The 12,868-nt window shown below is 42.2% G+C and overlaps 3 protein-coding genes across 3 annotated transcripts; 2 read left to right on the forward strand and 1 right to left on the reverse strand.

Moving 5' to 3' along the window:
• Positions 1–1,555: 1,555 nt before the first annotated feature.
• On the forward strand, positions 1,556–3,776 carry LOC125501756 (piggyBac transposable element-derived protein 4-like). Its single transcript, XM_048658399.1, has 2 exons — positions 1,556–3,206; positions 3,649–3,776. The coding sequence occupies exons 1-2, from the start codon at positions 1,556–1,558 to the stop codon at positions 3,774–3,776; spliced, it is 1,779 nt and encodes a 592-aa protein (XP_048514356.1).
• LOC125501757 lies at positions 3,500–11,248 on the reverse strand. Its single transcript, XM_048658400.1, has 4 exons — positions 11,074–11,248; positions 10,643–10,925; positions 5,316–10,062; positions 3,500–5,238 (listed from the first exon to the last, which is right to left on the reverse strand). The coding sequence occupies exons 1-3, from the start codon at positions 11,246–11,248 to the stop codon at positions 6,000–6,002; spliced, it is 4,521 nt and encodes a 1,506-aa protein (XP_048514357.1). The 3' UTR covers positions 3,500–5,238; positions 5,316–5,999.
• On the forward strand, positions 10,927–12,597 carry LOC125501679 (homeobox protein Hox-B3-like). Its single transcript, XM_048658035.1, has 3 exons — positions 10,927–11,728; positions 11,963–12,170; positions 12,413–12,597. Exons 1-3 carry the CDS (start codon positions 11,713–11,715, stop codon positions 12,561–12,563), a joined length of 375 nt encoding a protein of 124 aa, XP_048513992.1. The 5' UTR covers positions 10,927–11,712; the 3' UTR covers positions 12,564–12,597.
• The last annotated feature ends 271 nt before the right edge of the window (positions 12,598–12,868 follow it).

Below are 12,868 nucleotides of genomic sequence, written 5' to 3' on the forward strand. Positions count from 1 at the left end.
TTTGATGTATCTACAGCTTTTCTCTATGGTGAACTTGAAGAAACAATATACATGAAACAGCCTGAATGGTATGAAGATGGCACTGGTAACGTCTGTAAGCTCAAGAGAAGTTTATATGGGCTGAAGCAGGCTCCAAGGTGTTGGAACAAACGTTTTGGAGGCTTTCTGGTAAAAAGGGGGTTCAAGGTCGATGTAGCAGATCCGTGTTTGTATATTCGAGAGAGGAATGATACAAAATTCATACTAGTGTTGTATCTGGATGATGGGTTAGTTGCAGCAACTGATTTTCAAGAACTTGAAAAGTTTCTCAGGGAACTGGAGACCGAATTCAAGATTGTTTCCAAACCAGCAGAGCATTTCTTGGGTATAGAAATTGAGCAAGGACAAGGCAGAGTTAAAATTCATCAGGAGGCGTATGCGAGGAGGATTCTTGAACGCTTCAATTTTTCTAGCTGCAAACCGATTTCTAGACTAATGCTCAAAAGTTCAGAAATTTCAGAATCAAGGGAAGATAATCTTGAGGAAGAGAAATTTCCGTACAGGCAGGCAGTTGGGGCATTAATGTACTTAATGCTAGGTACAAGACCAGACTTAGCCTACAGCGTAGGAGTTTTGTCAAGGACGCTTGAGAACCCATCAAGAGAAGATGTGACTAGAGTCTTTCGTTACATTGCAGGTACTATAGATCAAGGGATATTGTACAAGTGCAATATAAACAAAGGGATTCTCGAATGCTACAGTGATGCAGACTATGGAGGTTGCTCAAAGATTGGTAGATCTACATCAGGAGTAGTAGTCATTCATGCAGGTGGTGTGATTTCGTGGCTAAGCCAAAGACAAGCAATAGTAGCCGGGTCAACAACCGAAGCTGAAATTGTGGCTGCTAATGAAGCAAGTAAAGAGATTATCTGGTTGAGCAGATTATTCAGAGGGATTTCAAAGTTGAAAGAAGTTCCAGTACTTCAGATAGATAATTCTGCAGCAATAAGACTGGCTCAAAATCCTGAGTTTCATCGTCGGACTAAGCACATTGCTATGAAACATTTTGCTATAAGAGAACGAGTATTAGCAGGAAAACTAGGAGTCCAGTATGTGCCTACAGAAGCACAGACCGCAGACATCATGACAAAGCCATTGCCAAGGACACGCTTGAGGATTTTGTGTGATAAAATGGGACTTCAGTAAGAGATAAAAGTTGTTATAAATTCCAAAGATATTAACTTTGAATTTTCGAAGGAAAGTGTTAAAGTCGGTACAGCAGAATGCCAATTTATAGTTAACACTATGACGTCCGGTGGCTCCACGTTGGTGCCATGCAAAAACTATCGGGTAAGTGCCGGTGGCTCCACGTTGGTGCCATGCAAAAACTATTGGGTAAGTGCCGGTGGCTCCACTTTGGTGCCATTCGGAAATTATTGCGCATGCGCCGAAGGCTGTATTGTGGTATTCAAATCTGTAGAACGATAGTTATTGTTGCTTGTTTTGTTTAATTAACAATAAATTACAAATATAGAAACTTTGTGTTTTTTGAAAAACCTTGCCCTTCGCTTCGACAATGGCAAGCGAAAAGGAAGACACAGTTATACGTGACGAGTGTGTGGACATCTTGTCTGATGTTCCATCCGAATTTGAAGATTTTAAGGAGGTAGAAGACATTGCGTCTTCAGAAAAGGAAAATGAGGCAACTTCTTCGGATGAATCTGAAATATGTAGACGGAAAATTCGGCAACCAATGCCGTTACCAAGTGATACAGAAGAATCAGACGAAGATAACGGTATAGATTGGTCAGATCTTGATTTACCACGGAACAATAATGATTTCGAAGGATCTTTCGGCCCCAACATACTTTCCAGAGATGCAACCAATATCGAGGATGTCGTGGAACTATTTATTGGGAACGACTTATTTGAATTTATTTGCACCGAAACGAACAGGTACTACGACCAAAATTCTACCAAGAGGAAGCCCGATAAAGAAAGTAGAAAATTCTTCAATGTTACGCCAGTCGAATTAAAAAAATGGTTTGGGCTAGTAATTCTTATGGGAATCATTAAAAAACCAAAGATTGACGATTATTGGTCAACAAATCCGCTTTTGGAAACACCAATATTTGGCAAAACTATGTCCCGCAACAGATTTCGTCAAATGTTAACGTTTTTACATTTCTGCGATAATAGCAATATACCTGACAATGCCGATCGATTGTTCAAAGTACAAGGAGTAATTGATTATTTTACAAAAAAGTTTGAAGAAAATTTCAATCTTGGTCAAAATATTTCAATAGATGAAGGCATGATACCGTGGCGTGGGCGACTAAGTTTTAAAGTTTATAACCCCTCCAAAATTACTAAGTACGGTATACTTATCCGGATGCTGTGTGATTCCATGACGGGATATATTTCCCGTTTTCAAATATACTCTGGCAGTAAAATACCTTCAAAGGATACAGTGACAAAATTATTGAAAAATGTTAGTGGAAAATGGCATCACTTGTACATGGACAATTATTATAACAGCGTGGACCTTGCGGAAGATCTGCTTATAAAAAAAATTCGCGTTTGTGGAACACTTCGGCAGAATAGGGGATTACCGGCAAAGTTGAAAAACTGCAAACTAAATCTGTTCGAAACCAAATATCAACGAAGAGGAGCAGTACTGGCGCAAATATGGAAACCAACGAAGGCGAAAATGATAAGAATAATTTCTACCATACACAATGGCGGTTTGGTTGACACAACAAAAAAATACAGAAAAACCAATAGCACGATTAAAAAACCCGCATCCATTTTGGATTATAATAAATATATGAAGGGAGTAGACCGAGCTGATCAATTCTTGTGCTATTATCCTATATACCGGAAAACTATAAAATGGTCAAAAAAAGTGGCATTATATCTTTTCAATTGCGCTTTATATAACGCGTTCGTAGTGCAACAATATTATAGTACAGATTCTAAGAAACTCCACTTTTATGATTTTTTACTGAAAATATCCGAATCTTGGATAAAAGATCATTCACCTGTTGGTGAAGAGAACTTGGAGGTTCCTAGTACATCGCGTGCTTCCAGTCGTGGATCAATCAACAGACTTTCCGGCCACGTAAAGGAACACCAGCTGATACGTATTTCGGAAACTAACAACCGAAAACGCAGAAGATGTCATGTCTGTTATAAGAATAAAAAAATTAAGAGAACTAACTTAATGTGTAAGACTTGCGGAGTTGCGCTCCACCTCGGAGATTGTTTTGCTTCATTTCATTTGAAAAATAAATACTAAGTGTACCCAACAAAATATAAATAAATATATAAACATGTAATACAAAAAAATCTAGTACTTATTTACATATGTATTCCATCACAATTTCGAGAAAATCGAGGGACAGAATTATAACATAGAAACTAACAATAAGATTAGTAAACAAGAACCTCAAAAAAACGCCGGCGATAAGCGAAATGATGTAAGTCAGTTCCACCGGCACGACACGAAAAAATCTAGATTAGACGTGCGGACGTCATAGTGTTAATATGAAGTTGTTATAAGTAGAGTTCGTAACAAGATGGCGAACAACAGAGTTTTGTACCAAAGAGAAATTTAATAAAAAGTCTTTTATTAAATATAAATCAACACTATTCATTAACTACAATAAGATGAGCTGGAACAAATGCTGGGGCCACCATTACCGGATCTGATCACAACGATCCCAGATCCGCCGACACCATCGGCACACATCACCCGGTTCGATCCCACTAACCCGCTCGGACTGGGCAAGCCCTGAAGGGAACACAAGACGTAAGAACGAAAAGAAGAATCAGGGAGAGCCAGTGGTCTCCCGACAGACATCCAGTTTTTGGTAAAAACATCCACCAAAACTGAAAGGTTGCTGGAAGAAGGGAGCAATGTGACGTATCCAGCCAACTCGGCATCAGGCTGCCAAAAGATGCTCGAGCAGTAACGCCAACGCGACTGCGCGGTGAATCACATACGGTATATAAGACCAGCACACGATCGGTTTGACAGCAGTATTTGGCAGAGCGCCTACTGACTCATTGCACGCTGGCTGTCCGTCTTGGGCAGTCCAGTGAATTTAGAAGCATATACTCAAAAGCTAGGTAGTTGTGCCATAGGGGCCTACTAACCACAAAATCATATAAATCAAAGCAATCAATATAGCTCAGACAGAGCGCCAATACCGTATATTATTAACATTGGCTATCCGTCTTGGGTAGACCAGTGAACTCAGAGTCAATTTCAAATAGAATATGCCTAAAAATAAAATATAAAATATAATAGAGAATCTCTGCTATTAAGTCAGCTCAAATTTAGTTTATATTTAGTTTGTATTTAATTTTACGTTATCCTTGTCAGCAATATTGTCATTTGAGACCAAAAGTATTATTTTGAATTACACACCATTGTTACATTAGAATCTGTGAAACATTTTTTCACTATCTCTCTCCTCCATATGACTAGTGTAGGATAGAGACAGCTTCGGCGAAACAAACCCCTCTAGTGTATGGCTCTGATAGCGAAATATCTATCCGAGTCCAAGGACTGAGCGGCTAGTGAAACCCACGTCTGGAGCATAGGCATCCCTCACTTTAGACTCAGGAGACGGCTCTGGCAGCGTAAAAACCTGTCCCGAGTCCGTAATAACAATTCAAATAGCAACTACACCCTAACAATTAGCCTCGAAACTCCTAGAGAGCTCAAAATAAAATCATTTGAGTAAACGACTCAAACTTACTTAACTTTCGAGACACTCACACTTCGAAAAAAGTAACATTTGGCGCCCAACGTGGGGCTCTCTAGAAAGAGAGAGTAGTAAAATTTAAAATCGAATTCAGTTATAGGTAGCAGTCACTTCATAAAATCAAATTAAAATTACTTGTTCATTTGGTATAAACAGCCGCAAAGTCAGGGCAAGAACCCGTGCAGCTGCCTCTATTTCTATACAGTCAAAAGAAAAAAAAAGATTTAGATAAATAAAACTAGTAAAATCCCTTTGGTTGACAAAATGGCCGACAAGGAGATAGGTAGAAATAAGAACGTATCATTCGACCCGCAAGAGTGTACCATAGAGCAGGACACTGAGTTTCACGACAGAACCATCTCACAGCCACTAGAAACTAGCCTTCTAGGAACAATTGATAGTCCTCAGGACAAAGTAGATGATCCAATATCACGAATACTGCCATTTTTAGACCGCCTTGAGCGGAAACTTGACAGCAGGGTTGCCACTATGGAAAATACAACCAGTCAATTTCAAGTCCATAACATTGAGGAAAGAACTAAGCTAGAAAAAAGAGTTACTCACAAAATCCATGAACTGGCCATCAGCAGCCGGCAGGAGATAGATCATTTAGGGGCTCAGACCCAGAACGCCGTAGAGAAATTAGGTGAAGACATTACGCATTGTCAGGATAGACTTTTAACAAGTGAGAGTACTCTGAGACAGGAACAGGCAAATATGTATGAAGCCTTAAGAAGTAATGTTTAGGATTGATAATCTCTTTATTAACTTACAACAAAACTATGAAAAACAATTTTTGCGACCGGTCGACGGTTCTACTCGACACATCGAAGCCGACTGACTACTAGCTACGGCTGCACGCACGCCACCTGGTGAGACTGTCGCGTAGCGCTCAATTGTGGGAACGTACAGAGAAACAAAAAGCAAATAAACCATACAAAAAATACGAAATACAAAACGCAGAAATACAAAAAATGATAACATACAGCAAACGCAAAAATACAAAAAATGATACATTGCCTAAATGATTTTTTAAATCGAACATCCCGCCCACCAAATTGAGTATCAATTTCTGACAGCAATCGCTTTACGTTTCGACCGCTAGTTTACACAACTTTGAAATCGCTCGTTTTGTTATTCCGTTCGGAGTTTTTATTGTTACAACCCGAACCTTTTGATCGTGACTCGGATGTAACTCAATCACTCTACCGACCATCCATTTCGTGGGCGGCAAAGCGTCATCATGTATCATGACCAAGTCGTCGATGGACAAATTTTCTTGATTCCTCTTCCATTTGGTTTTTCCTGAAGATTGGGCAGATATTCTGACGACCATCTTTTCCAAAATTCTTGAACGTTGCGTTGAATTAATTGCCAATCGAGACGATTTAATTTAACGTCGGTGATGTCGAGATCAGGGACGCTTGTGAGTGGTTCCCCAACTGAAAAATTTCCTGGTGTAAGCGGTTGATAATCAGCGGGATCCGAAGACATGGGTGTTAATGGCCTTGAATTTAAAATTGCCTCGACTTGAGCAAGCACCGTGGTGAATTCTTCGAAGGTAAACATTAATTGTCCAATAATCCTTTTCAAATGAAATTTGCACGACTTGATGCCGGCTTCCCATAAGCCTCCCATGTGCAGGGAACGCGGTGGAATGAAACTCCATTGAATGTTGTTTTCGGAAACGAATTGTTGAAATTTTGAATGTTCGACTTCCTTTCGAATGAACCCAAACACCTCCTTGAGTTCGCGATTCGCACCGACGAAATTTGTCCCGTTGTCACTGTGAATTTGTTGAGGACAGCCTCTTCGTGCGACAAATCTTCGAAGAGTGGCCAAAAATGCTGCAGTTGTGAGCTCGCTCACTGCTTCAAGGTGTATTGCCTTAGTTGCAAAGCACACGAATAATGCTACGTATGATTTGGTTGTTTTTCGTCCTCGTCCCTTGTTAACGAGCGTCACTATAGGTCCGGCAAAATCGACACCCGTTACGAAGAATGGCCTGCTAGGCTGCACTCGAGCTGTCGGAAGTGAACCCATAATTTGCGACACTGGAGTTGGATTTGCCTTGTAGCAAACGATGCATTTGTGAAATATTCGTCGAGCGAGATTGCGTCCATTTAGAGGCCAATATCGAGTGCGAACTGCTGCTAATAATGCTTGAGGCCCGACGTGGAGAAGTCGAAGATGTTCTCGTTCAACCAATAAATTCGTGAGTCGATGGGTATCGGGTAAAACAATCTGATGTTGTTGCTGGAAACCGACCTTTGCCCTTTGTAGTCTGCCGCCCACCCTGATAAGTCCGTTTTTGTCGAGAAAAGGATCGAGAGATAATAACTTGCTTGAAGACCTGATGACTTCTCCCTTGCGAAGCTTTTCGATTTCGTCTGTGAATGCACTTGCTTGGACGTGCTTGAGAAGTAACTCCGTAGCGCTATTTAGTTCTCCCGGACTCAAGCTTCCCGTTTCTCGTTCTTCTGGTTTTTTGTGACAATTTTTGATGAAGCGTTGACAGTATGCTAGCAATCGCTCCATTTTCGATATCGATGAATACACCCTTGTGAAGTCTTCGAAGAATTGGTTCATCTGACATCTTGCCACGTTAACAATTATCGCCCTTTTTCGTTTTGCTTCTGCGTTGATGATTCCTTGAACTTCGTCGGAGTGATTCAATTCTTCAGGCGATGAATGAGTATCTTCGCGACTCTGTAACCATGATGGTCCCGCCCACCATAGCGCGTTGTTCTCGAGTTTGTCACAACTTACTCCGCGAGAGACCAAGTCCGCTGGATTCTCTTTGCCACTCACGTGACCCCACTGGCTGTACGACGATGATGCTTGGATTTCGCTTACGCGGTTTGCGACGAAAGTTTGCCAGTGAGAGGATTCCTTGGCAATCCATGCTAAAACGATCGTAGAATCCGTCCATAATCGAACATCGCCGAACTCGATCCTTAGCGTTTCGTTTACAGCTTGCACCAATCTTGTGAGAAGAACCGCGCCATACAGTTCCAATCGCGGCAGCGTTATCTTCTTCATCGGGGCGACACGGGATTTTGAGCATAGTAGTGAGGACGTTTTGTGACCATCTCCATCTTCCGACTGGATATACAAACACGCGCCGTAGGCTCTTTCGGAAGCATCGCAAAATCCGTGAAGGCTCAACCGTGACGACTCCTCGTGTTGGATAACTCGTCGTGGTACTTGAATCGTCCCTACATTTTGTATGTCGTCGACGTAGTCGTTCCACTCGTTCAAAAGTTCCTGTGGCAAATCTGCATCCCACGCTACATCGTGCGACCAAGATGCTTGCATGATTAATTTAGCTCGTACAATAATCGGCCCTATGACACCGAGAGGGTCTAAGAGTTTTGATATCGCAGACAATATTTCTCGCTTTGTCTTTGCTCCGATATCGATATTGATAGAAAACTGGAATTTTTCGTTAGCAGGCGACCATTGCAGACCTAAGGTTTTCACTGAGTCACCGTCGTCGATATTCGTTGACGGAGAAATTTCTTGAGTCGATCCTCGCATATTTGTGACAATTTCGTCGATGTTTGAACTCCATTTGTGTAACTCAAATCCTCCTCGCAGCAATAATTGTTGTAGTTGCTTGCAAAGGGTCTTGGCTTCGTCGATACTGTTCGCGCCTGATAAAACGTCGTCAACGTAAAAATCTCGAAGCACGATGTTTGCGGCTATGGGAAATTCTTTCTTCTCGTCTTGAGCTAGCTTTCGAATCGCTCTAATCGCTAAATACGGAGCGCACGCTTGACCGTAAGTGACCGTGTTTAAACGGTATTCTTGAATGGGCTCGTCTACCGAAAAACGCCAAAGTATTCTTTGAAAATATCGATCGCGAGGGTCGACCAAAATCTGGCGATACATTTTTTGTATGTCTGCGGTGAAAGCTATTTTGTGCAATCGAAATGTGAGTAAAATGTCTAGGAGATTGTCCTGCACCGTTGGACCGACTAACAAAACATCGTTTAACGATTTTCCGGAACTTGACTTAGCCGAAGCATCGAATACAACTCGTAATTTGGTCGTTGTGCTCGTTTCGCGAATTACTTCGTGGTGCGGCAAATACACGACAGGCAGTTCGCTTGCATTTTTTGTCGGAGACACCGCAGACATGTGTCCTAACTCGACATATTCTCGCATGAATTCGGTATAACGTTGTCGCAAAATGTCGTTGCCTTTGAATCGTCGCTCGAGCGCTAACAATCTTTTTTCCGCGATTTGTCGCGATTCCTCCAATTCGTTTATTGACTCGCGACTCGGTAAACGCACAATGAAACGTCCAGACTCGTCGCGTGTTGCGGTCTCGAACATTGTCTCACATTTACTCTCGTTTTCTGATACCTTTTGCGTTGATCTTTCTGACTTAATTTCCTCAATGTTCCAAAATCTCGTGACGTTTTCGTTGAGACTCGAAATGCTATTGCGAGAGCACACTAAGACTGAAATGTCTGGAAAACGACGCGATTGTGTTGGCATTGGCCCGGCCAATACCCAACCAAGAGCTGTGTTTTGAAGCGTGGGCTTGTCTTCGCCCAACTTGATTTTCCCCGTCTCGAGAAGGCTTTGGAAAAACTCGGCGCCTATCAGCATTTCGACCTTGCTTGGCTCGTGATAAAACGGATCGGCGAGTTTAATCGTGTTCGGTATTGACAATTCGCTGGAATCGAACTTGAAAGACGGTAATTCGTTTGTAATTCGCGGTACGACCAAGCAATGAACATTGATTCTCAAAGTCGAATGTCTCGACATGACAACAACGTTACAATCTTGAGTTACCTTACTTTTCATTTCGTTCAGCCCCACGATGGGCTCGTTAATTTTTCCGGTTCGTAATCCGAGGCTATTGCACGCCGCGACAGTTATAAAATTTGCTTCGCTCGCGCTATCTAGTACAACTCGTATCGAAACCGGCGTTCCGTTCGCATGGTTGGCATTTACCAGCGCCGTAGACATGAGAACGCGCTTGAGTCGATTCAACGATTGATGCATCGTCGTTACGTTATTGCTTGATGTTTCTTCTTTGTTTGCTGCGCTCGAGGTTTCAGACGTCGTTGGCGTGTTCGAATTTGCTGCTTCGGACGAATCTGCCTTGTCTCGTGGTAAGTGACAGAGAGTGTTGTGTCGTCCAGAACACTCGCGGCAAGATCCCCCCTTGCACGTTTGGACGAAATGGTCACTTCTCAAACAGTTGAGACAAAGTTTGAGTCTGCGAGCCTCATTGATCCGTTCTTCAATCGTCAAGCCTAGAAACTTCGGGCAAAAGTAAATGAAGTGCGAACCACTGCACAGATAGTATTTCCCTTATTTGTTTTCCGTTTGTTCCGTAGCGCGTGACGTAACGTCGCTGCTTGTCGGTCTATTTCGTTTGTTGCTGTCCGGCTTGGTCGAGCTCGAACCATTCGAAGTCTCCTTGTCAGACTTCGTTGCTGTGTTTTTGCAGAAAATCCATTATTTTTTCGACAGTCGGCGCATCGTCCGCCTCGGCTTGACGTTCCCATTCTCGTCGTGTCGTGTTGTCGAGTTTTACTTCGATCATGTAGAGTATTAATTCGTCCCAAGCGTCAGTAGGGAGTTGCATCGCCTTTAACACTCGGAGATGTTTTTGTGTGTGGTCAACAAGTTCGCGTATCGCACTCGCAGACTCACGTTCGACTCTCGGCATTTCGAATAAACAATGAATATGTTTTTTCTTTATAGAGCGAGGATCATCGTATCGTTTATTCAATAATCCCCACGCTACTTCGTAATTTGCGTTTGAAATGTCAATCGATTCGATCAATTTGGCTGCGGTGCCCGTTAATGATGAAGTTAGATACTGATATTTCTGGATATTTGACAACTCGGTTCGATTATGCACTAACGCTTTGAAAGTCTCGAAATATCGTTTCCATTCTTCGATTTTTCCGTCGAACGTTGGCAATTGTATAACTGGGAGTTTTACCTGCTGTGATTCTCGTTGTCCACCTACATTTCGATTAGCGGATAAATGTCTGAGTAATTCAGCCTGTTGTTGCAGAATTTGTACCAGTTCCGCGTTTACGCCGCTCGGCTGTTCTTGTCCTCCGCTCGTCGAGGGTGTGGTCTCGCCGCGGTTGCGTTGCGAACCACTGTTCACGTCGTTGTTTTGAACTGGGTCTGGTGTCCCTGAGGGCACATATATGTATTACTCCATATGTGAGGGCAGCAGTGGCGCCATGTTGTACTGTAGCGCTCTCCATGCGGCCGTAACTCGAACTATTCTCTCGTCGAATTCGTCGTCTTCGTCTTGATCTCGCTCGGACAAGTTTTCTGCCTCGCTTGTTGAATGCCTTTTTGGCTTCTTGCAATTGTACTAGACGCTCGTCTATTTCTTCGACTGTTATTGTCTTGGAACCATCTTGAATCTGAACTAACACGTTCTCTATGCGGCTAACCTTGCCCTTGACGCGCCCGCGTTCCTTGCGAATCGCGGTTAAGGCAGCCTCCATCTTGGCGTTCTCGATGTTTCGATCTCGCTGAATTTCATGAGAAATTTGTCACGTAAACTTATAGCCCTCAGTATTGATACTGGCACTATCGTTCACAACTTGTTTTTACCATCCGGCTCGAAGGACCATGTTTAGGATTGATAATCTCTTTATTAACTTACAACAAAACTATGAAAAACAATTTTTGCGACCGGTCGACGATTCTACTCGACACATCGAAGCCGACTGACTACTAGCGTTGACTGAAGATATTTAAAGACAGCCAGCCATGGGTAACGATGTGAAGCAAGCAAAAGGGCACGAGGGGCACGGCGCTAACCGTGTAGTTCTGCATTATCGGTTGTATCGGTAAAAAAGGAACGATAGTATGCTGTTACCGTAGCACAGAAAATGTCCTGTATTATCCGCGGAATGTGCCTCGGTTTTTGCTATAAACTGCACGCGAGCTCATTCAAACACCAGCCATGGAGGAGGAAGCACGTAAGTATTCAAATTTCTGGCTCATTCTAATAATGAATTACGATTACTTTTTCGAATACGATCTGATGATTACGATAGCTATATATCTAGATCGAATATTTCATTCTTCATCGATATCTTCGAACTCGTATGCGAAATGAATTTGTGAAATATAACGGTCGTAAAGTGTATTACATGCCCTATCCCCTCACATTAGCAACATTGTATGATAAATTGACTCTACAATTTTTACAGAAAAGAATAATCAGACGTTGCCATCTCCGGTACATCTTGTACCGGAGACCAGCGGCGAGGCCGGCGAATCAAACTCTCCGGTACAAGATGTACCGGAGAAGACGACGGAAAAGAAGATAACGGAAACACAAGGTGTACCGGAGGAAGCTACGGGGAGCGAACCTCCGGTACAAGGTGTACCGGAAAAGAAAGGCAACGACGAGAAAAAGTGAGTTTTGACCAGATTTGTTTGGTATCACTTGGGATAAAAATTTTTCCCTGTGTACCTTTTTACCATATTGAATATTCAGAATACAAATTAAGAAGTATTATGAAGTAGCATGATGTTAGCGAAGTTTAACAGCAGCTTTCTAGCGCGTTGAAATCACACAAACATGCAAATTTGGAATTTCTTGTTAATCTTAATTTCGTGTCGTCTGACAAAAGCCTCAACTTTTTTTTTCATTACAGCAAGAAACGCAAAAAAACACGCGGCACCGCCGCCGGTGCCAGAAAGCACGGAGGCGGCCGCGGCGGACGAGGAGGAAGGGGCGGGGGTACCGGCGGCGGCGGCGGCGGCTTCGCGAAGAGCCGCCACAATTTTATTTTTAATATATATTAGACAAACAAAATTTATAATAATAGTAATAAGGTAATATTAGTGATAAAATTAACGTAAAGACAAACAGACTTGATTATTTTGAATGTTTTGTTTCCTTCCCAACCCGAAATAAGTATCTATTGAAAAAATTATCGTCAAAAATAGAGGTCAACATCCATAAATTTATAGATAATTTAGAGTGTGCCAAATAGACGTTTTCTTTTTCTTGGGTCCCATACGAAAATTACGTTGGTTATTACAAAAAAGAAATTGTGTCCAATTTTTTCATGCTTCAGTCAGCGCTTGCGTAAATAAAAATTTTGTCA

Source organism: Athalia rosae, chromosome 7, assembly GCF_917208135.1.
Source record: "Athalia rosae chromosome 7, iyAthRosa1.1, whole genome shotgun sequence".
Lineage (NCBI taxonomy): Eukaryota > Metazoa > Arthropoda > Insecta > Hymenoptera > Athaliidae > Athalia > Athalia rosae.

Bases quoted from the DNA above. Each gene is read 5' to 3' on its own strand.
- LOC125501757 (XM_048658400.1), bottom strand. From the start codon at position 11,248: ATGGAGGCTGCCTTAACCGCGATTCGCAAGGAACGCGGGCGCGTCAAG. The intron at 10,926-11,073 runs GCAGAAAACTTG...ATGTGCCCTCAG, and splicing joins AAAGGCATTCAACAAGCGAG to GGACACCAGACCCAGTTCAA. The intron at 10,063-10,642 runs GTTAGTGCATAA...CTATCTGTGCAG, and splicing joins TATTTCGAGACTTTCAAAGC to TGGTTCGCACTTCATTTACT.
- LOC125501756 (XM_048658399.1), top strand. From the start codon at position 1,556: ATGGCAAGCGAAAAGGAAGACACAGTTATACGTGACGAGTGTGTGGAC. The intron at 3,207-3,648 runs GTAAGACTTGCG...AACTACAATAAG, and splicing joins TAAGAGAACTAACTTAATGT to ATGAGCTGGAACAAATGCTG.
- LOC125501679 (XM_048658035.1), top strand. The intron at 12,171-12,412 runs GTGAGTTTTGAC...TTTTCATTACAG, and splicing joins AAAGGCAACGACGAGAAAAA to CAAGAAACGCAAAAAAACAC.